We start from the raw sequence: 27,651 nt of genomic DNA on the forward strand, positions 1-27,651 counted from the left end.
GTAACTTCGATGGCCGCCATTTTGAGTGCTAATTCCGAACCAAAGTTCTCTTCAAGAACTTTCAAAGACTTCTCCACAAGTTTTCATCAAGTGAAAACTTAAAAATCGTTTTGCTTTTTTTTCAAATATAATTGAATTGTTTTGACAGTATACAGCCTGCTAAAGATAGAAATAATTCTTGTCCAGAACAGCCCATTCGTGCAATGCACTATATTCTCCTGTTTTCCTGCCGGCTCGTGGTAACGCTTAAGGGGGATAACTGAGCTTTCATGTCAGTTGAAGAAACCGCCAGTAAAATTTACCAACAACCAATAACTGTCATTATATACATGTATGTTTACGTAAGGCATTTGTTGGCAATGATCACAGTTACTCTGATCCACAATTTCACAACAAGACACTGAGGATATTTTTGCACTTATATTAATTTTACTTTATTGAAAGAAACTTTGCACCAAAATTTCTCACGAATTGTAGCACATTATTTATACTCTTTATACACATATATTTTCCTGATTAAATAGTTAAACCGATAAACAATGAAACAGAAGTAGGTATTAGTTTTATTAATCATTATACAAAACAATTAATTAACCAGATCGAGCGTGGAGTCTCGATAGTGGATATACAGCTAGAAGTGATTTAGGTAGATTCAAAACCAGTTTAACCATCGATGCATGGCGGATGCCATGGTAGGGCAGGACACGTTCACCATTCATTTCAAGTTAATTATCACATCTATTTTCCCTTTACACCAAATGGAATTTATTTTTCATGATGATATAGATGTTCTATATTTGACATAAGGATGCATCCTTAAAATAGTTTAAATGCACCACTTCGCTGCTTTCATTTGGATAGCTTTGCAAACCTAAGGTGATGTCATCCATTCAGGTAAGACAAATGACTTAGCTCTGCGCCCATAGCCACTCAGAGTTCTAGTAAAGTAAACAACTGTTTGAAAAGCCACAACCGTTATTATCCCAATCCAGAGTACGCAGCCATTTGTATCTAAACGATATTAGTTCCATTTTAAAGTTAATGGAGGAAAATTTCCTATCACTGGAAGTCAAATGATCCACACAATATTCCCATTTACTGTTCTTTAGAATCAGGTGGAAGATGGTATCCCTATTTCCTCTGAAGTCATATCATATGATCTTAGTCGTTTGATTGACTTGTCGAAATTACTCTGAAACATGTGTTTTTTTTCTGTTTGTTTCTATTTACAGATTTCCTGTAGTTTCTAAACCAGAAATTTAACTGTTGAAAATTTGAAAATACAGTCATTTAATTGTGGAACTTTCAAAGAATGAAAACTGTAAATTGACTAAATTGCAATGGCTAATTGAGTTCTACCGGGCAACATAATGGAGCCCTAAGTTGCTGCTCGTAACTATATTTCTTTTCATTGCTACTTAGACTCACATTATTGTTATCATCATCATCATTTTTTTACCGAATACAATACCATATCTCTCCCAACGTTCCTATTGTTGATCACTGGATTGTCTGGTCCAGATTCGATCATTTACAGACTGCTGCCATATACCTAGAATTTTGCTGAGTGAACACTGAACCAACCAGCCAACCATCCAACCATCCATCCAACCAGCCAGCCAACCAGACAACCAACCAGCCAAACAACCAACCAACCAACCCACCAATCAACCAAGTTAGCAATTAGTTGCTGGGGATCATATCATCAGCATTTTCAGTATTTTCTTTAAACAGATAAGGTATTGTTGCCTGTTTATCCCAATGACTATGAACAGGATGCATGCCGCTGCTCTAATCGCGCGAGGCAGATGTAACTTCCGACCCCAATAGTATTCGACGCTTGTCAGCTGGAGTCAGTATTTGGTAGAACGTGTACACGGTGATCAGAGGCAATAATGTTACACCGATCAACTCATTCTCCGATGGCGACCATTCAGTGGACGTTGTGTGTAGCACTTTTGCCTGTGGCGCTCTCTCAGTATATTGGCATCACTGGGAACTGTTCAAACGATGTCACAGATTCTTTGGAAATATGGGGAACTGAGGTAAGTCAAAGGCCTTGTTTGGGCTATATTGGGGTCATAACGTGGAACGTATAAGGTTATCATCAGTGATAGCGTGTTTGAATTATGCTAAGCGTAATATATTAAGGCGGTGCGCGTAGCCGACACACGTCGGGATAGATTAGTGGTTAAAGCGTTGACTCTTTACGCCGATGACCCGGGTTCGATTATCCACATGGGTGGAATGTGAAGCCCATTTCCGATGTTCCATGATATTACTGGCACAATGCCATATGTAAAACCATTCTGACGGACTCAGTATTGAATATTGTCTAACACACAAGCTCCTGTGCACTGTGATTACCCATGTGTTTCTGGTACATGAGTTCAAGCTGTAGTAGATACGTGGGTTCACGTGTTTAGATGTGTGAGAACACGTTGTATTATGTACGTGTGTACAAACTGTATTGGGTACGTGTGTACAAGTTGTATTGGGTACGTGTGTACAAGTTGTAGTAGGTACGTGAGTACACGTTGTTGTAGGTACGTGTGTGTAAATTGTATTCGGTACTGGAGTATATGTTGTATTAGGTACGTGAAGACACATTGCATTAGTTCCGTGTGTACAAGTTGTATTGAGAACGTGTGTACACATTGTATTAGGTACGTAGGTACACGTTATACTAAGTATGCGGGTACACATTGTATTGGGTACTGGAGTACAAGTTGTATAAGATACGTGTGTGTACGTTTCATTTGGTACGTGAGTACAAGTTGTTTTAGGTACGTGGGTACACGTTGTATTAAGTACGTGAGTACACGTTATATTAGGTACGTGAGTACACGTTGTATTAGATACGTGTGTGGAAGTAGTATTAGGTACATGTGTACAAGTTGTATTAAGTATGGGTACATGGGTACAAGGGTACATGGGTACAAGGTGCATTTTGTACATGATTACACGTTGTATTAGCCACGTGGATAAAAGTTGTATTGGGTACTGGAGTACATGTTGTATTAGCTACTTGGGTGCAAGGTGTATTAGGTACATGAGTACTCGTTGTATTAGTTACGCGGGTACAAGTGGTATTATGTGATGGATTATGGATGGTGGTTACTCTGGGATGTGAAATATAGAACTGTCTATTGATGTTGACAATATGTTAACAACTAAGAATTTCTGTCAGGTTCTTGCAGATGCTCTTGCTGTTTTGTACTCTTCACAGTGCATCTTGAGTAATATTCTCCTGCTGTCTGTGTGACTGGGAGGTCCACTCCGGTCTAACCCACATATTTCACGTTGTATTGAATGCCACAAATGGGTTTGACGATGTGTACAGCATTTGTTCAGTGGAAGGTATTTCCTCAACTGTGTCCACCCGTGAAGATCCAGGTTAGAACCGGTCTTCAGTAATTCATGCTTGTCGTAGGAGGCGACCAAAAGGATGTCAGGTTCACTAAGGCTGCATAAAAAACGATTAAATGTTTCCCGGGCACATATTTGTATAGAAGTGACGAGAGCGGGAGGACCTTGTAAAAAATCTTTTTAAAAAGTGACGGGGGAGGAACAAATTTTTATTTTTTTTCTCACAGCGTGGGAAGTTTAGTAAATATCAATGAGTTGTAGATTCAGTCACACTCGTTCTTAAAGACACACAGTCCTATAGTAGACAAATGGATGATTGGGACGTGGTAAAGTCATTTCTTTATTTAAATGACATAAACAATTGTTACGCGTGCAAGAAAAAGTGATGCACCGATGATCCGAGAAACACTACACTATTTTTGTTTAGCTTAACTGAAGTTATATCCTATTCCATTTGAATGCTCTATTCTCATGATGTTGATCACTTAATTTACTGACCCGAGTATTTACAGACCGCCGCGATATAGCTGGAACAATGCTGCGTGCGGCGTAAAGCTAAACCCAGTCACTCACTCACTCACTCACACCTCAACATTGTCAATGGCAGGTTTGATTTGTTTTGCGGAATCCCTTGAAGTAGCATAGAACACCATCCTCAAAGTCCGAAATATTTAGGGGAATGGAATTGAGCTTGTCTATGGTCTTGTGGCCTTGTGGCCTTGTTGGGGACTTGTTGGAAGCATGTTCATTGACACTGACATCTATGCCATGGAAGGTATCAATTATGTTTGGAGCGAGGTGTTGTTGGTGTCACAGACTTAAGGTGTTAAGTGATGTGCAAATGACAAAAGCTCTTTCGATTGGACTCAGTGAACAATAGAACGGAACGTATCTCTGTGTACTTACATTATGATCCTAAATTTGATATGTAACATTGTATGATATGCAAAGGAAAAGCTCGTGAAGCTTTTGGATCTGAATTACAGATTTAAGTTTAGATAGACTTGGCCGGTGGAGGATGGGGAAACGAAGTGGATCTGTTCCTTACTCCTTACTTACTTCCTTACTCTGCCCATGAAGTCTTTTAGTGCCTTCGTACCATTATGCTTCCATGCTTCCATTATCCTCCTCACTCAGTTAGATCATTATCTTAGGGATGGTCATTCTTACACACCATTCATCAAGAACAAGACTGATGTCTCTAACTTAAAGAATATAATACTCTGAATTCAGATGAGTCTTGCCCAAACGCTTGTAACTGCAAAAGATTTTTCGCTGTTCAAGGACTCTTCAGATGTGCAGTGAAAACTAAGTGCTTTCAAAATCTCTAGACTCGTCTTTTATATACTCTTCTAAAATGAAACTTTACATGTTGTTTTGTGGTTTACTTACTTATTGCGTATAAATGATTCAAACATGACATCACTGATCAGTTACAGTAAAACCATCGCTTTACAAATTTCCATACCACGATAATCTAGTACGTGTTTGAGGTAAGTGTTAAATACCACACAGGGGTAGTTGAAGCCACTTGGTCAAAGTAAAATGTCTGTATCTGGTGTGATCACAATGAGCATTGATAACAGCTTGGCAGCGGTGACCCACAGAAGAAAGGAGATGTTGCTGCCTTGAAGAATGCTTTCATACCTTTTTCGAAGTGCTACGTCAACTTCTTGTAGTGTCTGATCAGCAATCGTCGATCAAGAATATTCCATACATATGTAATGGGGGAATCAATCGTGCGGCCAAGGTAACACCTGGGCATTGCTTTGATTGAGGAAATCCTGTCAAAAACCTGCAACGTGTGCTCGAACATTGTTATGCTCCAAAGAACGTTTTCTGGCTAAAAGTCTGACTTCCCATAGCCAGCTACGAACTGTCTGGCCGGATTGCTGTGGATGACACAGCCTAGGTGTTTGAACAAAGATGTCTCACTCGGATGTAGTGATCCTGGGTGGCGGTGGTAAATCTTGGTCGACCTGACCCGAGTTCTGTCATCAACACTGCCAGTACATGTGTATTGTTGCACCGGGTCCATAGTTTTGGGATGGTCTGTATGGACAACCTGAAGTGCCTTGCCGCCCCATGCCTCAATGCCCGTCCTTGTTAACGGCCGATCGCCTTGTGCCGCTGAGCTTCTGTCAGTCTGTTTATTCTCTTATCGTCTACAGTGGCCTAAAGCAATGCACGTGGAGTACCATTGGTATGGATTTTTAAAGTTTTCAGTCATAGACTTCAGCTCAAGGTAATAAAAAAATTCATGAAGCTTGTGCATTTCATGTATGGTGCATTTTAGTGATTGACAACCGACATGAGTGTAACGTTACATTTTTGTTCAACGTTTCTTTTACCAATTGTTTTATCGACGGCAACCATTCCCCTACATAGGGATTCTGCATGAATTGTTCTGCTTTTGAAGAGTATACATCTAGTCCTGATATGCCTGCATAAATCACTTGTGTGTGTGTATTGACCCGTGAAGGTCCCGGGGTAGAATCGTAGAATAGGCCTTCAGCAACCCATGCTTGCCATAAAAGGCGACTATGCTTGTCGCAGGAGGCGACTAACTGGATCGGGTGGTCAGGCTCACTGACTTGGTTGACGCATGTCATCGGTTCCCAATTGCGCAGATCGATGCTTATTTTGTTGGTCACTGGATTGTCTGGTCCAGACTCCATTAATTACAGACCGCCGCCATATAGCTGGAATATTGCTGAGTGCGGCGTAAAACTAAACTCACCCACTCACTCACTCCATAGAAATGTGAATAATTATAAGGGTTTAGGGGAGAGAAAAACTTGAACTGGCCTGGGCTTGAAACTCAATTGTGTTACTACATTGCAGAGAGACGATTTGTCATGCCAGCTGTTGGAGATCGACAGTGAGTATCGCAGGATGTCAGCATGATGTATACAGTTATCGACTATAAGCATATAGTTACACCCATGTCCGCGTGACCCATGCTGCTGGTTAATGTCACATATCATACATTTGTTGGATACTTTAAACGAACACGCAGTTAGATGTGCGAATGTCATGCACGCTGGTGGACACTGACAGTGACTATACACTCATATGACATATAAACATCATCCATCTTTTGGATATTGACAGTGACCATACACTCGAATAACATATTTACAGAATAACCAACAACCATTCAGTGATCTCACATATTAACGTCAGGCACCTGTTGGATATTGACAGTGACTATACACTCATATGACATATAAACTTAATACATCTGTTGACAGTGACTGTTTACAGAATACCCAACGACCATTCAGTGATCTCACATATTAACGTCAGGCACCTGTTGGATATTGACAGTGACTATATACTCATATGACATATAAACGTAATACATCTGTTGACAGTGACCATTTACAGAATAACCTACAACCATTCAGTGATGTCACATATAAACATCAAGCATCTCTTGACAGTGACCGTTTACAGAATACCCAACGACCATTCAGTGATCTCACATATTAACGTCAGGCACCTGTTGGATATTGACAGTGACTATACACTCATATGACATATAAACGTCATACATCTGTTGACAGTGACCATTTACAGAATAACCTACAACCATTCAGTGATGTCACATATAAACGTCAAGCATCTGTATTATATTGACAGAGACTTTACACTCACATGACATGTAAACGTCATGCATCTGTTGGACACTGACAGTGACTATACAGTCATATGACATATAAACGTCATGCATCTGTTGGATATTGACAGTGACTATTCACTCATATGGCATGTAAACGTCATGCATCTGTTGGATACTGAGTGACCATATTAACGTTATGCGCCTATTGGATGTTCACAGAAACATATATAGTTATTTATATTTGTGTAACGTCACGCATTCTGATGACTAATCACAGCGGCTGTAGAGGGTTGTCACATTTCATATGTAAGCCTCTTTTAGAGTAGTGTCATTTTTCGGTGGTATGGATGTTGTGATTGATTAAAAGTAAATATGTAGTGCTGTTCTACTGTCATGGAGGATGTAGGGTCGGTTCGAGATTCGTTTATTCGTTATAAAGACATCGATATATCCAAAATTGATGATATCTATTTATTTATGTTTGGAGGCTGTAACGACAGATTTCTGCCCCCTAACGTCGGAGGAGACTTCATGGGACCACCGCAGACTCTAGAAGTTGATGGGGCCCTTTACAGAAATGAAACATTTGGAGTGGGCTACCCACAGGTAGTGATCACTTGGACACCGCCGGCAACAGGTATATCTTTAAATAGTGTGTGAGCATCCTCAATTATATTTCATTATGGTCAATAAAATCTAACCTTGCAATCACACACTAACTCACTTCCCCATACATACACAGAACCACACACAATACACCCAGTTCGAGAACTATTATTCCCCAGTGGGTACGTACTGTGTTTCATTAAACATACACCTTTGAAGTTAAACCAGGGTGAAACTCAAACCTGTAATGGCTACATTTGTTAACGATTACTGTTAAATCAGTTTGGTATTAACATTTGGTGTCAATTACACCCTGTTTTACTTATAACGGTTTCATTTGAATCTAAATAAATGAAGACCCATTACGTTTTATTCATTTTTTGTAGCTTCCGGATTCCAGAATCTGAAAGGGTTCTATGTGAAGATTCGGAGGGTCATTGCAGGCTATCCGATGCCCGTATGTTGGGTGTTTGATTTCTCCAAAAACAATTTTTCTTCCGAGGACTATAAGGTAATCACGATCATATGGAATACTATAAGGACGTCTTGATGTCCATACCAAACTGTGCAGAATCGCAAGTCTGACCCTTAAAAGTATGAAGCTAAATACAATAGGGGGTTGATGCGCTACATCCCAATAGCAAACTTTCAAGATTAGACTCATGGTGGCGGAAAACATTATTGACCAAAGCCTGTTCGTCTCCCCTCGCCGCCATATTTGACGATATTTATGCCGTTTGGGGATGCTATGGTTGCTGTATTTGGATTCTATGACTGCCGTTTCGTACGCTCGGCGACCATTCTCGGGCGATCTTGTAGCTGATACTCGAGTTTTGTTTCTATTTCAAACGATTAGTTTTTCGTTACAGAGCTTTTGCTTCGGTTTTACAGGATATTGTTGAAGGTTTGAAAGTTTCTTTTCCTATTTTGATGATTTGTGTTCTGTTGTGGCGAATACGAGTTCACTTTTGATGATGAGTTCATCGTTTGTACGGTAGGGCTCATCTCCACTGTTGGTAAAAAGCTAAAATTAATATGGAAAAGTGAGAGGATGTAACCATGGAAACTACACCAACCAATGATTTTTCGGACTACAACACTGAAATAACTGATAGGAAATTTCAATTTCAGCTGACGTTCAGGAAGAAAATGTTAGGTTTTGAAGGTGGTATCAACCATCTGTACCATCTGCAGCTTTACACCCTGCCCATGTCATCTGCATCAAAGTGGCAAAGTCAGTTCTTCAAGCTCCAGTCTCCAGGTAATCAGACCTTTTGTTTGTGTGTTTGTGTGTTTGTGTGTTTATCGATCCACACTACAATATATCAGCTATATGGTGGCTGTTTATAATTATTCTAATCTGGACCAGACAATCCCGTGATCATGAACACTGATCTACGGAATCGGGTGACGATGACATGAAAGAGCACAGGACGCTAAGGAAAGGAAGCTGAATTCTCGGCAGGTTACGTGACCTTCAACAAAGCGATGGAACCTTTTGTTACGAAGCTGAATTGTTCCCAGGTTACGCAACCTTCTACAAAGCGATGGAACCTGTTGTATGTCTGTGTTGAATGATGAGATTACGTTCGTCGTTGCGCCATGACCGTTTAGTAACACGGACTGAACTGGCAGGGACGTAGCTACCATGATAAAAGTAAGCACGGACTTGCATGGGATTGTTGCTACAAAGACTGGGCAAGCTCTGAATACTATCTAAATATAAAGCTGTGTAACCTATCGGGCTTACACGAAAAGAATAACTTGTTAAGCGCCTGACTGGAGTACCCTTGGCATCACGTGTTAAAGAACTGAATATTAACTAAAACGGCCGAGGGGCTCCTTTCACGAAGCAATCTTTACTAAGTTTAACTTCAACTCTCATTCTTTAACATTGCACTAAGGTTACCTTAGTGACTGACGATCACCTTTGTGCTCTGTGAAAGGAGCAGCTGTTTCATAAAGACAGTTTCATAAAGTCTTATCCGATCTAATGCCATCGTTAGTCAGTATTATATGTCATAACACCTGAATCAATTCAGCTACTCACAAAATATTCGTAACGCTGTCGTAACTTATTAGTTTATCAGAGGCTTACGAATGTCGTAGCGCTACGAAGGCTTCGTAGATAGGGACGCTGGTCCTCGTCGTAACAATTCGATCGTCGGCGTACGTACGTGTATGTTGACCCTCAGCGTCTATATTCTCTATCCAACAATACGAAAACCGAAAAAGAAACAAACTTTTAAAGATTTCCTAGGGTTCCATCTCACCGGGGCTCTTTTTCAGCTTCAAGTGAGTATCATTTAGTTTTACGCTGTCTTTACCAATATTCCAGGATTATCAAGGCTGGGAACACCAGAAATGGGCTTCACACATTGTACCCATGACGGGAATCGAACCCGTGACATGCGAACACCTTAACCACTACCACACCATCCCCTTTTCAGTTTAAATGAAATTATTATGACTATAATCATTAGTCTCTTGGTCATGGTTGTTTGTTTGTTGCAGATGGCAATTCACCGCTGTCGTGGTCAGCCGCTGTGTCGTACACAGATGTGTATCCATCAGCCCCAGCAGAAATTACAGCACGTTTCAGCTTTGCCCCCAAAGATTTCAATTTCACAAATTACATCTTTACCCTAGTGGGAGAAAGAGATACCGTTAATGTAATCGAAAGATGCGACATTTCCACTCTCCGAGCGTCCATTTGTCAGGGCAAGGTAAGTCAATGACCATGTGCTTCTTTCGCGTTAATTCAGTAAATTATTTATTGGCTTTTAGTTTCCTTTAGAGCAGACGTGTTGAATGACAGACTTACAGACAGACCTATTATAATATTACTACATTATTATAAGTTTGGACATGTGTAGTTTGTTATATATGTGGAAGGGTCGATGACAACAAAAGGAAGGTGTTAATAAAGCCTATCATTTTGTCATTTCTAGCGAGCATATGAAGAAAGGAAAGCGTGTCAAAGTTTTTTTGTTTTTTTGTTTTGTTTTAAAAAAAATAAATTAAAAACAACAACAACAAAAACAACTACAACAAAAAACAAAAAATAAAAACAAACATAAAAAATCCAATCAATTGTATGTAGTGACATTCAAATGAAAGTACACACCAGGTGCTCTTTGGGGTTAGTTTCCAAACCACAACGCAATAATTTTAGAAAATGGTTTTATTGGAATTATTGGAATTGTGAATTATGAATTATAAAATTTGGTTGCATGACAAAAACACCACAACTACTGAAGTGTCGAAAACACCGACCATTGCCCAGAGATTGAATGACAATCAATTCATATTTCATCGCGAAATGTCCATTTTCACACATGCCTCTCCAGGGACGTGTACTTTTTACGATCCTCGCCGAGAGACTGTGCAACCTTCACAGTCCATTCAAAGCAATCCAATTCTCATCTCCTTATCCCTTTCCATTCAGTCCCATCCCCATTCGCCATTTTCCGCTCCATCCAATCTTCTTCCTATTTAGTAATCACGTCAACGTAAAGTACGGGTGTACATGGGTGTGGAGCCAATTTATGGTTCCGACACCTTTATGTTGCGGGAGTATTGCTGAAAGCGGCGTAAAACCAAACTCATTCACTCTCTAACATATGTTATTTTTGGGATTACACTTCCTTAGTGAAGTACAAATTCCAGCACTTTTTATTGAGGCGCGTCCCATCCAGGATTCGAACCCCCACTCTCAGGGTATGGCAGCTAATCGCCAGGACACCCACCCTCTCCTTCCTTGCGTCATGTCCGCTGGAATACTCGATGATACACGGCCTGTCGTAGCTCATTAGTATATACGAGAACTTCCTTATTTTTTTCTTTTTTCAGACCTACGATAAACCTGCGGCTAATGCTACCTCTATCACAATTATGTTTACCGTAACCGTGGTCGACGTATACCAGATTAGGGTACGTACATGTTTACATTACATCAAAGATGTCTTAGACCCATATTACAGGAAAATGACTCTGTATTCAGTGGCACCGCTGATTTTGTAACACTAGTGTTGCTCAACACCACCGAATTATTCACTTTCGGCACATGACATAAGTATAAACCAACATTGAATATAACATCATCAGTTTTTCTTATGCTATAGATATACAATTAATTAATAAGAACACGGTTCTTTAATGCACTTTGTTATATATTTAATTCTAAGGAGGAATACTATCTCAGTTGGCACAATAAAACCGACAATTGTCTGACATAATTCAAGCAGCGTTCACATAATGCTCTTTACATAATGCTACAATGTAAATTGAATCTCACCACAAATAAACGGTGGGGGAAGCCTAGCATAGTGGCATTGAATGCAATGTGTGAAGCCTATATCTGGTGTCATATTGCTGGAATATTGCTAACAGAGGCATAAAACTAAACTTACTCACTCACCCTCCCTTCCAGATGGAGCCTGATGATCCCTACTGGAACGATCCCTTTCGTTGTTTGTGTTACGAGAAGACATCCAGCGTTATGCGCACGTGTGGAAGGTGCATCCTTACCGTGACAGGGGACATTTCCGTGGGAGGTAGGGGAGGACATATTATGTTAGTTACATCTGCTGTTTAAAGGCACTTTGTCACACCACATTTCTCTGAAAAATACGTAATGCATTTCTCTCAATAATACCCCTGGGAAGCTGCCTCTCGCGCCTTCTATCAGCCGAACATTATTTCACTCGACCCCCCATAGAGTTATGTTCCTCGCGTGCGACAGTTTTCTATGAGCATATGTGGCAAGCGTTGTCTGTTCGGAAGCTGTGGGTCTCGAATTTCAGTTATCAAGTTCAGACAAGTCATAAGTTAGAAGTCTTTTATTGCATCAAAATGAAGCTAAATGAGTGCACATGCAGCCAATATATAAAACTGGCGCAAAACGGTGTCGAAATTGTGTGACATTGTGCTGAATCTCGAAGCACGAAGAGTGCGTGAGTGAGTTTAGTTAGCGCTGACTTAGTCAGAGTACATTTGTACACCAGCTGCATAGATCGATGCTCATGATCACTGGATTGTCTGGTCCAGACTCGAACATTTACATACCGCTGCCATATAGCTGGAATATTGCACAGTGCGGCGTAAAGCTAAACTCACTCACTCCTACTTATCGACGTCGCAGAATTAGAAGGTTGTATCTGCAGATTTGCAAATGTTTAAACTTCTGAGATAATCGAGAAAAACTGTTTTAAACACATAGTTCTTGAAATGTTTATTTGAACCTTTTCATGTCAGTAAAGTCATAACAAAGGAGTATTTTCATGCTATGTACCTTATTCAGAGTCCATTTTAAGAGGCATTATTTATTTTTAAAGTTTAATTTCGTTTTGATTCTGACACATGTCTCGAAGTTCCCCAAAACAGTGGTCGTAAGTGACACATACTTCCTTTTGAGGCTTTGTATAAATCTGTACTAAGGCTGTAAATGGCACTTACGGCCTTTCAGGTGACCATGATAGTCTACCCTATACGCAGAGATACTTCCAGCTGTGTATTCCCGTTTGTACACCATATTGAGGGATGCTTGTGCAGGAGATTTTATGATATAATTGCAAATAAATCTGTACTGCGTGATGTTTTAAACATTGTTAAACGTATCTGATGAACGGGAGGCAAAGATTGCTGAGATTTTACAAGTCTAGGATGAAAAACAAATTCAAGGTTATCATTTGCATGAATCTGTACTCAACTGAGCAATATCAATCGGTAACATTACTTCAAAAAGAGCAGTCACAACTGGATATAAATGAATGAATACGAGAAGATTTCTCAGCAACATTATCCACAGGCAACAAATAACCTAAATGTTTTTCCTTCTGGAATATAACCAGCCATTTGCAAACTGATACTCAATTGACAAAACTGACAAAACTAGACAATTCTAAACACGGCTATGGTTTCACACAGACTAATTAAACTTAGTTACCATACATGATTCTCTGAAATAACAGTAACCCTTTTGAAACATTAAGTATATTAAGGAACTGTCAAACCTATTTGTTAAACGAATGATTAAAGAACAACACTTTCATGAACATAATTATTTCTGAGAAACCATTTCAAAGGAAGTTTTCAGCAATATTTTTCAAATATCTGAATCAGAGCTCTCCTCTTCGTCTGGCTCGGGGAGTCTGTCTTTGGTGTGGTCACAATGGGCCAGTGATGTATAGAAATACCTGCAGTTTTCTGGAATAAGGCCTTTGGAACACTAGTTTAACAAATCTCTGTATTTGGCATCGCTTATAGGCATGGCTGCAGAATACAAAGGTCTAACTTCAACACCTTTGAGGGATTTAGCACGTTGTCCAGCTGCATGTCTGATATTTGCCCTGTTGATTGAGAATGAGCTGTATTCATCTCCAAAATCATATTTGAAGAACACATTCTGAGATTCATCCTTTCTGTACTGAAATGAGTGAATCTTTGTCCACTCAACTTTGGTCCCATCAGTAGCTCTGTTTCTGTTTGTCACCAGCGTATCAACTATAGATTTGAAGTTGTAGACACTCCTGCGGTCAACCTCAGTCACTTTGTAGTGAGGAGGTTTTTGCTTTGCATTTCGAACAGCAGCCATCCACTCCATTGGAGCGTACAGTTCTGCATATTTTGTGTACCTCTCTATTGTTGCATGTACAGAGTCCCCTTCCATTTGTGAATGTCCTCTTTCAAAGTAATTGTGTGTTATCATCTTGATGGGAAGATTTGTGACTGAAAGCAAACACATTGTCGAAAACTGAATGTTTCTTTGTTGACCAGTGCAACTGTCTGAGTAGTAGATAAGTTCGTCGACGGGTTTTTCATTAAGTCAGATGTCTGACTATGGCTTGCAAAAGTGCAGCAATTATCACTTGGAGGATTGTCCAATGGTAGAGAGTGCTGATCTTCTCTGCTCTGCTCAGTAAAGCTTGGTATGTTATCAACATTGGTTTGAAGCACTGGAAACTGATTCAGATCGGGACGCTCTGCATGCTCGCATGTACTCTCTTGGATACAATATTCACTGAATGTCGTCTTCGTAGAGGTAAGATTCTTCTCTGCTCTAGTGCCATCCTTCTGCTGCTCCTCACAGGTAAAAATGTTCTCTGCTCTACTGCCATCCATCTGCTGCTCACATGTAAGATTATTTTCTGCTCCAGTCTCATCCATCAGATGGTCCTTACAGGTGAGAGTCCTCTGTGCTCTGTCATCCACTTGCTGTCCATCACTTGTAAGAATCTTCTCTTCACCTCTCCCCTCCATCTGGCGGTCCTTACGTAGAGGAATTTTCCCCTCTCCAGTCTCATTCACCTGCTGCTCCTCGCAGGTAAGTATCATCTCCGCTCTGTTACCATTCATCTGCCGCTCCTCACAGGTAAGCATCATCTCCGCTCTGTTACCATCCACCGACTGCTCCTCACAGGTAAGCATCATCTCTGCTCTGTTACCATCCACCTGCTGCTCCTCACAGGTAAGCATCATCTCCGCTCTGTTACCATCCACCGACTGCTCCTCACAGGTAAGCATCATCTCCGCTCTGTTACCATCCACCGACTGCTCCTCACAGGTAAGCATCATCTCTGCTCTGTTACCATTCACCTGCTGCTCCTCACAGGTAAGCATCATCTCCGCTCTGTTACCATCCACCTGCTGCTCCTCACAGGTAAGCATCATCTCCGCTCTGTTACCATCCACCGACTGCTCCTCACAGGTAAGCATCATCTCCGCTCTGTTACCATCCACCGACTGCTCCTCACAGGTAAGCATCATCTCCGCTCTGTTACCATCCACCGACTGCTCCTCACAGGTAAGCATCATCTCTGCTCTGTTACCATTCACCTGCTGCTCCTCACAGGTAAGCATCATCTCCGCTCTGTTACCATCCACCGACTGCTCCTCGCAGGAAAGCATTGTCTCTGCTCTGTTACCATTCACTTGCTGCTCCTCACAGGTAAGTATCATCTCTGCTCTACTGCCATCCGCCGACTGCTCCTCACAAGTAAGAATCTTCTCTGCTCTACTGCCACCCATCTGCTGCTCCTCAAATGCGAGAATCTTCTCTTCGTTAATCTCATCCATCTGATGGTCCTTACGGGTAAGAATCTTTCGTGCCCCACTGTCCTCCACCTGCGGCTCATTAAAGGCAAGAAACTTCTCTGCCCCATTGTCGCCATACACTTTCGGGGCAAGAGCCTTTGAAATACAGTAACTGTTTTCAATTTCCTCAAAACTTGTGACAAGTGCTTCAACAAAACTATCATCTGACATCTCATCTTCATTGATGTGACTTGCAGCAACAGTGCTATTCTGTTGTGGAAGATTGGTTGATAGAGATTCATTAATGGTGACGTAAATATTTTCATTCATGCAGATACTAGCTTCATCCAAACTGTCATCAGACATGTCAGTAGCACCGATATAGGTCTCAGTAATATTCAGTGAAATATAATTTTCACCTATGTCACTAGTTTCAACCTTCTTCACACGTGACTGTTTTCCCCTTTGTTGCTGACCCACTGGTTTGATCTGTTAATTAGCACATATTATGGATTTGCAGACAATAAGTCCAAAAAGACAAGGATGGCAAACGTACAACCTTTTTACTGCACAAACATTAATGTAACAACTTGTATGCCTACTTTAAAGTCTTCCAGTTAACAATTCCTACAATGTCAGTTTGGGAACGTGTTAAATTCGTCCCAAAGACCAGTGTTTTAGAATTTCCTAGTTTTCATTAGCACTAACCTGCAACAAAAGATGAAATTATTAGTGTATATGTATCTGTTTGAAAAACTGTGATATGACTTCCAAATCAGGTGACAAAAAGTCGTAAGTGTCAGTTACGACCCTGAAGTGATATACCAGAATCAGCAGAATGTTTACAATTACAACCTTTTTATCTATCAAACTTTCCTCACAAAATTGACAATGATATAAACATATACTCTACATGTTTCTGTAAATATGCAATAGCAAACATACACGCAACATTATATTTCAATTATTTAAGCCTCTGCATTGCTTGTAGACCGTACTTACCGAATTTCTGTCACTGTTCACACCTTGCATGTTTCCTGGACTCGATGGTCACCTGATTTTGTAGATTCATCGCTGTGCTATTGCAAATCCACCAAAATCAAAACCTGGATACTTTGGTCCATGAAATGTAATATTTTAACTATACCATTTAAACTGTTCTTTCATAGAACTTCAAAATTGACATAATTTGCACATGTTTAATTGCAATACATCTAGGTAGTCGGAAGTACCACTTACAACTCGTTGTTTTTCCGCCTCATCCTAAACTTAACACCAGAGGGTCGTAACTGATGTCAGAGTGTCACTTACATCTTTTTATTTCTACGTTCAACAGTGCATGAGTATTTACGACCTTTGATAAATTCAATGTATCAAAAAAATGACGAGATAATTTCACGATTTTTTTAGAAAATGCACAAGACTAATACAAGTAAAAAGAGAACAAAAAGTTTTTTGGGGCGTAAGTGTCAGATACGACTATTTAATTCTGCGACGTCGTTATATCTTTTGTGCATTTTTGTGTCTTTGTTGTTTATTTCAGTGTTTATTTCTGTCCGATTCCTATGTTCCTTGTTTTCATTTCATCCATCGTCATTGTCATCATCGTCATTGTCATCACCGTCATTGTCATCATTGTCATTGTCATCATCGTCTTTGGATTTCGCTGTGCACTAACACTGACTACAGCAAGACAGTTTACAATCACAACCCAGTAATTTGTATCCCATTAAATTGCCCAGGACAATAACTATGTTGCAAAGCAAAAGAAACGCAAGTCTGTTTCGTGAAGTTATTATAAGACGTAAACACATAAACATCAACGCTTACTTTTATATGATTCCTTTTTTTTTCGAAAATTGCGTTTCTTTTGCTCTTCAGTATATTTTCATATCTGTACACCAATGACAGCCCAATGATCATTCGCCGATTTGGACATTTGTTTTAAGTGGTGACCACTCGAAGTTTGACGGTATCTGATACTACTATCCTATCATATCATAGCTCGCTTTATCTCTGTCCGTTTCAGCACCCTCTGTAGTGACCCGTTTGGAGCATGTATTCTCGTATCACTGACGATTACTGTGGAATGTTGTTTCATATTCTTCGTTTCATTACACTTTCATATTTTCATATTCCTCATATTCATATTCATATCAATCATTCCTGTTTTCGTTTGCTGTATTTTTTTACTTACTTTAATTATTTTTTCTTTGTCATCACTATGTCAATTTATCTTTGTGTGTAGCTATGGAACTTTATGAAATCAATCTGTTAATTTTTATCGGTATTATTACATCTCAACATTTAAATTTTGAACATAAATCAATTATGCTTTCTTAGGATACATGTCAACCAGTGCTTAAGGATGAACCACGACAGGCTGGTCGTGAGTTCGCATTTATCGCTGTGATGATCATTGCCTTTGTAGCACTCTAAGCGTCCTTGTCATTGCTACGCATTGCGAAGATCGATGCTCATGCTGTTGATCACTGAATTATCTGTTCCAGAGTCGATTATTTACAGGCCGCCCCCGTATAAACCTGGAAGACTGCTCAGCGCGGCGTAAAACAAAAATCACTCATTAGTACCATCTTTGTTGTTATTAAGTACCTTTTTACTATATGACTTAAAGTAGAGTTTCCTATTCCCAATGTACAATTGCCGTTGACTGATCAATCTGTCTTCATTTTAAGTCGGGTCACCAGACACCAGCTCAACAACGGCACGTGGTACGTCTGAGACAGGTAAGACAGAATAAGGGTATTTATTTAGTGAGTAAATGGTATTTTAGGTCGCAGTCTGCATCATTTGGGCGTTGCTAGAAGACAAACAAACCACGTCTGATTTATCGAAGGCTGCAGACGTGTTTCACTGACTGAATGGAGTTTTTCGGGGTCGCTAGAGCAGCTTGAGGATATTCAAGCCAAGGCCAAACAGGCCAGAACGTTTGATTGGGAGAAGGCGACGTGAATGATATATTACAGGGTTACCATGGTGACATGTTATTTTTTGTCTGTTTGTTGGTTAAGGCTGCATTCGCCGATAGTCCAGCTATATGACGGCCATCTGTAAATAATCGAGTCGGGGCCAGACAGTTCAGTGATCAACAGAATGGACATCGAGCAAGTCTGCGATTCTAACCACCCGATCCCTTTAGTCGCCTTTTACGACTCGCATAGGTTGCCCAAGAACAATTCTAACCCGGACCTTGACTGGTCTAGTCACGACCAAATATTCCAGCTAGCCGGATACGATGTAGCACCATCAGCCAGCATCCGGAGCCCGACCACTATATCAATATACACTGCTCAAAATAAGTTAAACACAATATTTTAAAAATATTAATCTACCAGAACTCGAGACTGTCTGGTACAGCACCCCACATGTTGGAACTGCCTTCTGCCATGTGCATACTGCCAACTCACAACGCTGATCAAAGTCAGAGATTAAAAACTATATATGAAATGTTGAGATGACCCTCGACTCAAAATGTATAAACCATTATGATGTATTTTTTAGATAACTTTTGTAATAATACAGGGATGAAAGTTAACTCAAACAAAACCATGATTATTGTCTGTAGAAGACGGGGGCCTCTTCGTCCTAGTGAGAAGTGCTTTTAAAATGGTTCCCTGTTGAAAGGGTATCTTTTTATTGGTGTTTAAGACTAGTGTTCAAGCTTATCAGGAGTAAAACCCAGATATGTCTTATATCTCAGGTCTCTAAAGCTATCACGTCATTAACTGTTTCCAGAGGTAAATTGGCAACATACCTTGCACTGATCTGCGTAACATTTTTGATTCAATGGTTGTGCCTATCATTTGTTATGTTATGTTTACTTCTTATTTGCAAATAAAATTTTGCAAACATTACGTAACAGTTAAAAAAACTCCCATTTCAGCATTTGTATCAAATTCTAGTGTAGACGTATTCATATGCCACACAATAGACTCCAACATCAGTGTTATTTAATGTTAAGATCACTAGATAGCTTAACAAACGTTAGACACATATTCTTTCAATATGGATTCGGGTATGCTTGACTAAGCCAAGAAGTTGGAAAGGCTAAATATTTTGTGCATTTAATTATTCAATCTAAGACAAGGTATATAACTTAAAACATTCTTGGTTCTCATCAATTAGTGAATCTCCTAAGTGTATATTTTACAAGGGTTTCAAAACTTTCTTAAATGTTGAAAGATATCTGTGTTGTGATATTCCTTTGCTCGTGAGAATTACTATGTCAAGGTTTAGATGCAGTAATTTTGACACGGCTTTCAAATGTGGCAGGTGTAATGGAATTGAATATAACGAAAGGCTATGTCCTTTCTGTAAATCCAGACACCAGCATATACACAGAAAATGAATATCATGTATTATTTATTTGTAATGCCTATGAATATATAATGCTTCAAACATACATAACAAAGTTTACTAAACATCTACTTATCATTCTGATGTAAATCTTTTGCAAAGCAAAACTGATGCTGTCATATACAATGTTTTTGCCTGTGTTTTTACCATGTACAGAAATTTATAAACTCCAGGACATAGAACTACGAAGTTGTTTAGCGCATCTACTAAATTCAGTCTAAGTAAACTTAGTCTCAGTGTTATTCGTTGCACTCCACCATTGAGTCTCAGTGTCAGTCTGCTACTAAACACGATGACAGTCTGACTGTATTATGATCGAGGGCCTCTTTACTGAATAAATACTGTCGTCTGTCTGTTTGTATCGGAGGTCATCTCAAGTTTTTATATGCTCCTGGGCCCAGCAGTTTATCCTACAACTTAGACAGAGCTGGTTTTATTGTCAAATATGGGTCCGTAATGAAGGTGACAAAGAAGCCCCCATGGTCCTCGTTTGTGGAAACGATCAGACTGTCAACTGACAGTTTCAAAGGAGATGAATGTTCAGCTTCAGACTTTTCAACCTGTTTCATTGTTGATTGTAAACATACACCATGATCAGGTTCCAGGTCTGATTCTGAGTCTGATTCATTTTCAGATAATGCAGATTTCAACCTGTTCCATTGTTGAGTGTGTATATACACCATGATCAGGTTCCAGGTCTGATTCTGAGTCTGATTCATTTTCAGATAATGCAGATTTCAACCTGTTCCATTGTTGAGTGTGTATATACACCATGATCAGGTTCCAGGTCTGATTCTGAATCTGATTCGTTTTCTGATACTGTAGACGTAGGATCACCATCAGAATCCTCAAAACTGTCAACAGACAAACTTAATCAGGATCATTCAACATTTGCAGGCCGTGATAATAATGACAATGTAATTTTAATTTACTCTCCTAAAGTACCGTATCTTTACAATCCAGGAACATCAACAACAACGCACACAGGGAGAGAGGACACAACAATAGACACCCAAGACAGTCATTCTGTGACTCCTCCAGGTAAGGCGGTGATTGGATCTGAGATTAGAGTTGTGTATGAAAGATCAACAACAACAAAAAAAACCCAAACGTACCTGTGATGTTTTATTGAAAGAATTTGAGATCAGTTTCATTGTTATTTGTAAGTCAACGCCGTCCACAGCCATGTTCCAGCTATATGGCGGCAGTTTGTAAAAATTCGGCACTGAACCAGACAATCCAGTGATCAACATGAGTAAAATAATTGCGAGAACGGTACATAACCGTCTGGTTTAGGTCAAAACAATCTCTTTCAAGACGTTCAGTCAGACTTTCGACCAGATCTTGGGATGATCATTTAGAACGACTTGATGTCAAAATGAAAAAGACATTGGGAAGTACATCTACTTAAATTGTATCTACTGGCCTTGTTCCTTGACACACAAACTTTTTGTACTTGGAGTTTGTGGATGCTCGATTGTAGATGTCTTGAAGGATAGAACTATGCGCACTGACACATGTTTCTATTGGAACTTTGCAGCAGATTTCTGCAGATTGTAACTTGTGTAATCAACTACATAATGTGCTTCAATATTTACTGCATTGCCAAAAATATGTAAATCAACGTAAGGCGTTGGTGGAATCTCTTACAACTCTCAATATTGATATCTGATTGATTTCTACGGTTGGAATATCACTCATATTATGTTCCGACTATGTTCTGAATGTCATTCTTGATTTTATTAAAGAGTGTGGCAGATTTACTACTTTATAGAAGTTGGGACTTGGCGACCTTTGTGATGGGCAAGGTGTAAATGGGCACAGTTGGTTGAACACCTTTTAAACTTGTAATTATCAGTCGATCATATTATTTAGAAGCGGGAAAGGTAATATAACTTGATAGCCTGCGACATCGCCATTTACTGTCCGACTTGCATCGTTTCGACTTGTCAGAAACCTCTGGTATTATGATCCTGGACGTGCTTTGTTCACAAACGACGGACATGTTTCAGCTACAACAGCTGATGTTTTGACGTCAGAAGATGTGATCACGGTTGTTACAGCGCTTGCTGGAGGTCTGGTCGTCATTGTCTGCTTGTCTTTGGGGGTGGTTCTGCTCTGGAGGAAACGTCGTTCAGGTATGCAGATGTATAGAAGAATTTGTCCTATGGACAGGGACCGGCTAAACAATATACTCGGTGGTTTTATTTGTTTGCCCACCGCAGTGATCCAGCAAAACGACGACCGTCTGTAACTAATCGTGTATGGACCAGTGATCAATAGCGTGAACACAGACATACGTGATTGGAGTACGATGACATGTTTTAAAGTCAGTGAGCCGATACCATTTGTCGCCTCTTCCGATATACATGGGTTTCTGAAGATCAATTCTAATCGGCTCTACAAGAGATTAGTTATTACCATTTCGACATTGCATGTACCTATATATTTATTATACACGTTGATTTATTAGCTAAATAACTTAATTTATTCATCTTTTAACAGTAAATATGTCACTGTGTGTTCAACGTTATGTCTTCAAAATTACATGGGGCCCTAGAATTTAAAGCATCCGCTCATCACTCCGAAAACCCGGGTTCGATTCCCTGCATGAGTACAATGTACAAAGCCCATTTCTGTTGTTCCCTGTCGTGATAATGCTGGAATATAGCTAAAAGCGGCTTAAGACTGAACTCACTGTCTCACTCTTCAAGGTTAAGCCCAAAGCCGGGGGGTGTGGGGGTCTACCCTTAGCTACAGGTAGGAACCTCGTTATTGCACATATCCAAGACGAAGGTTCGTTCACACACATTCTTGTATCCGAATTCATTGTCGTAGAAACGCCGCCTTATTAACAGACCACACGCTATTCAAAGTAAGGGAATAGAAGCCGAGTAGAATACCACCTGACTATTATTTACATCCTGTGTTTGTTTTCAGCTGCAAACGATTTTACGGTTAACACAAAGCCGGGCCAGAACCATCTCCGCCATGATCAGTACACTCATGGTATGCTTGAAACATTACTGAATAAGACACTGAGTGAATTTAAGTCAGATCGTAGGTGACTGTTTTGGAGAGCGTTTGGAATCCGTCTGGGGACATCACTATGTCTTAGTATGTTTTAGTACGTTTTAGTATGTTTTAGTACGTTTTAGTATGTTTTAGTATTTTCCTGTTGGGTTGTAACACGTTGCATACCGCTTCATAGCCTGGTTGTGAGTGAGTGAGTGAGTGAGTGAGTGAGTGAGTGAGTGAGTGAGTGAGTTGTTACATTGGCAATATTGCAGCCATATCGTTACGAGAACCATTAATAAATACATTGTATGTGGAGAATATTAGAAACCAAAACCCCGTTAGGCATGTTTGTGTGTTTGTTAACTTCGCATTCAGTAATATCTTAGCTATATGACCACGATCTGAAAATTATCGGGACCACACAATCCACTGATCAACAACATGAACATCGATATACGCAAATGGGATATGGTGGAATGTGCCAACCTGAGCGTTGGGGTGCTTAAGACCAATTCTAACCTTTGCGTATCGAGTCTGATGGCAATTTATAGAAGTATTACAATGCATCCATATTCCGACAAAATATATTTTCTTTCGATTTCCATCACACTATTGTGAAACACTTAAGGAAAACGTGTTGGAACATATCGAACATATAACATATATCTTCTACATATAGTCATAAGCAGGTTAGATGACAGGGTCTGTTCGTAATTCATTATAGAGCAGTTAAATTAACAGACAGCCTAACTCTCTATTTATTTATCTCTAAATCTATCTACTCCAAGGGCAGCTGAATAGTTTTGTGGTAAATGCGGTCGACATGGGCACAATGTGTGAAGCCCATTTCTGGTCTCTCTGCTGAGTTGCTAAAAGCGGCGTAAACCCCTACTCACACACTTACTCATCCACATCCATGTCTTCCAGCTCATCCTGTGAAGAAGGTGTACTTGTTGTATGCCGAAGATCACAAAGATCACATTAATGTGATCACCAATCTGGCCATCTACCTGAAAGACCACTGCAACTGCCAGGTGTTCTTCCTGCCATGGTTTCGTGGCACCATCCAGACAACGGGCGTCTACCAGTGGATCATGACACATATCGACCTGTCGGACTATGTGATCATCATCAGCTCGGAGGCGGCGTACAATCTGTTCGACACCCGGAGCACCAGCACCACATACAGGGCTGAGGACGAAGGCCCTGAAGGCGATACCTTCTCCCCTGCAATGACCCATGTAATGGCTAAATCAGCCGAACACGATTTCTTCAAGAAGACGATTCTGGTATACTTTGAGTACACGAATGAGGATTTCGTCCTGAAGGAGGTAAGCCCGGGAGTTCAGTACAAGTTGCCGAAACACTTCAAGGAGTTGATGTGGCACATCCACGAGGTCAACACGATGACCAGGAGAAAGGTTGAAGGCATGGATAACCTCCAAGCCACAACAGGAGGCCGCAACGTCTTAGAAGCTGTAACCAAAGCCAAACATTTCCAGACATCGGATCCCGACTGGTTTTCTAAGAGGTTCCAACGACAAGATTCAGCCTACGGTTCTCAGCATGAAGATGAAGTAGAGGACTCTGTCTCTTGGAAACAAAGGTCTGTTTATGTCAACGAAGGATATGACGATGAAGTGAAGAGTGCTGTAACCTATAATACGGCCTATGCCATAGCTCACCTCGAAGATATGGCTCCTCCCAGTGAAGTACTAACTGACACGTCGACAAACTTCATCAACATGCAGCTTCAGCGAATCAACATGGGCAACGGGGGCCTGAGCAGCACACCCCCATGCCTGCAGTACGAGAGCTATGGATTCACTCCACCCAGTGAGTCAAGCACACATACTCATATGACCGTCGACGTGGACAGCATCGGGAACGAAGACGTGGACGTGTATTTCCCACTGGACATTTCACTGGACATGGAGATAACAGGCAGAGACGTTTGAAAGTCCTATTTATTCACGTGCACCTGTTTTGTAAACACGTGTAGGAGCCTTTTGACATCAGTTGGCAAAGTCCTCCACATATAAACATTGTTCATACCATGTTTACCTGCACCGTTTTTAGGATATGCAGGTGTAAATTTGAGTCCTTTATTATCAGTTCGCTAAGCCATTCACATGTAAATAATGTTCGCACCATGTTTACATACTCTGGTTTTAGATATACAGGTGTGCATTTGAGTCTTTTAATATCAGTTCGCAAAGTCATCTACATATGAACATTGTGTATACCATGTTATGTTATCCTGGAATGTTTTATGCATAGCCAGAAACTCATTACAGCTTTTTGTAACAGGTAGAGATGTCTTCCATTCAAATGGAGGCATCTCCAGTTCTGGACATTACTGATATCTAAAATCAAAGTTAAAATATCAGTAGTTGCTTTGAAAACCTTTTTAATCTATTACTATCAATTATACAAGTGAAATGAACGAATGTCCAAATTATCTCTATTCAAGATACCTCTAATTGTTTCAAGATATCCCCAATTCCGTTCAAAATATTTCCAGTTCATTTCAAGACATATTCGGTTCAGTTCACGATATCTCCAATATATTTCACGATATCAGCAATTATTCTCAAGATATCATTATTATGCTTCATTACATCCGTACCTTTTTTCAAGATAGATGAATTTCAGTACAGATGTCATAATTATCTAAATGCGAAATATTTTTTTATTCGTGTCAAGATATATTTAATTCGTGTCAAGATACATTTAATTTCGTTCAAGATATCTTCATTTCAATATGCCTCTATTTACAACAAAGACATCGCTAAAACAATTCAAGAGATCAGTATTTTTCAGTTTATGTGAAAACGGCTTCCCATACGGATGGATGGATGTGGGTGGGGTGGTAAAATTTATTGAACCTCGTGCAATAATGACAGCGAGAGAACGGGTTGCCAAAGCCGAATACAAGTGTATGCCGTGAGTAGGAAGTGTGTACATTATTACATATAAATCTACAAATAAGAGACTGGTTATACATTTTAGTGAGGAGGTGGTTTGTGTGTAGACCAATTGCTTTGCAGTCACATGATACCCATAACAAAACATTGTTAAACGGTAAGGTCTTGTATTTGTCACACAAACCCGTAAAGATACGGGTTGGAATTGGTCTCCAGCAACCCATACTTGTCGCAAGAGGCATCTAACTGGTTCGGTTGAGAAGGTTCGCTGACTTGGTTGACACATGTCATCGTATCCTATTTACGTAGATCGATGCTCATGCTGTTGATCACTGGTCCAGACTCAATTATTTACTGACTCACTCACTTATAACACATCACTCCTTTGTGAAAGTGACGTTAGTTTGAACTGCATTACATCCTGTGAACCTTTGTATTAAACATATATTTTTTTCTGTTTTATGTAAACTTGTTCTTGTAATTCAAAGTCTGCCAACAGGCACAATTAATACTTTGCCTTCAGTGTAGAAATAACGTGATGTAATAAATTGTCTCTCGCACTTCACGCTGCCTCTTGTTTCTCCCAAAACTTGGGATTGAAAATAATGCACAAAAGAAAGCATACACCATGTACACAATATCTGTGTACATTCAAGTCACAATCAAAAAACCTTTCACAATATTCTTATTACATTTTTAGGATAACCAGGTGTGTATTTTGTTCGTAGGTATAGTTTTGAGCGGGTGAGTGTTTTTTTTAACCCTGCAGTCAGCAAGGTCCAGATTATATCACTGCGGCATCTAACTAACCTGGGGCAAGCAAACTAGTGATTGATAACATGACCAACTATCACCTCCAGCGACCAAATCACATATGATCATCCTTGTTTTCAGTTATTCTTACGTAGCAAAGGGCGGTAGGGCAACATACTGAGTAAAGCGTTCGCTCGTCACACCGAAGGTTCGATTCCCCAAATGGGCACAGTATGTGACGTCCATTTTTGGTGTCTCCCGCTGAAATATTGTCCAAGCGGTGGAAAACTAAACTCACTACATTTAATGATGCAAGCGTTTCAAAAAGTCACAATGAAGTGTTGTTACAAGGTTGCGTTTTGGTTCATACGGACATGTTTTTGTTTAAATCATTGTCACAACAAGACAATGTCCGTTCTTGAATTCTTTAGTATGAACCGCTCACCTCATATTGATAAAAATCAACACTAAAACAAGTCACCGCTCATACACACACAGGTTCAAAGAACCGCAGGTGTATGTGTTGAAAGCAGGGCATAGACCTTTGACCCTCACATTCAAAGTGCAGTAATCCACCTGATCCAAATACACAACCACGTGACCTCGAAAGATAAAACCGTCTTCCTTAAAGGTTACATGCAACGTAAAACACAACTTTGCAGATTCTGGTACCTTTCGATATGCATTTACCGAAACAAATCATAAAAAAATGCCAATTCAACCTATAAAGTTGGAAAAATAACGCGATGAAAAAACCCCCGCGAAATCGAAGTTCTAATGCTTCACTAAATTCCCCCCAGGGCTGGGGGAAAAACTGGTTTCAACAGCTGTACTGCGCTGCGTCCATAACGCATGCGCAGTGAATAGGTTCGCGGAGCTTGAAACAGTATGCATGCCCAGCCTCATAGGTCGTGAGCAATAGTCTAATCTTGGTTGTGTACA

At 40.1% G+C, this 27,651-nt stretch overlaps 1 protein-coding gene across 1 annotated transcript; it reads left to right on the plus strand.

The window, feature by feature from the left end:
- Positions 1-1,907: 1,907 nt before the first annotated feature.
- LOC137255708 (uncharacterized) lies at positions 1,908-26,514 on the plus strand. Its single transcript, XM_067793198.1, has 13 exons — positions 1,908-2,045; positions 6,214-6,250; positions 7,482-7,631; positions 7,987-8,111; positions 8,732-8,861; positions 10,115-10,326; positions 11,453-11,533; positions 12,033-12,156; positions 18,331-18,381; positions 20,975-21,052; positions 22,024-22,149; positions 22,952-23,020; positions 23,957-26,514. Exons 1-13 carry the CDS (start codon positions 1,923-1,925, stop codon positions 24,985-24,987), a joined length of 2,337 nt encoding a protein of 778 aa, XP_067649299.1. The 5' UTR covers positions 1,908-1,922; the 3' UTR covers positions 24,988-26,514.
- Positions 26,515-27,651: the final 1,137 nt, after the last annotated feature.

The sequence above is a fragment of the Haliotis asinina genome, chromosome 11, assembly GCF_037392515.1.
Source record: "Haliotis asinina isolate JCU_RB_2024 chromosome 11, JCU_Hal_asi_v2, whole genome shotgun sequence".
NCBI classification, from domain to species: Eukaryota; Metazoa; Mollusca; class Gastropoda; order Lepetellida; family Haliotidae; genus Haliotis; species Haliotis asinina.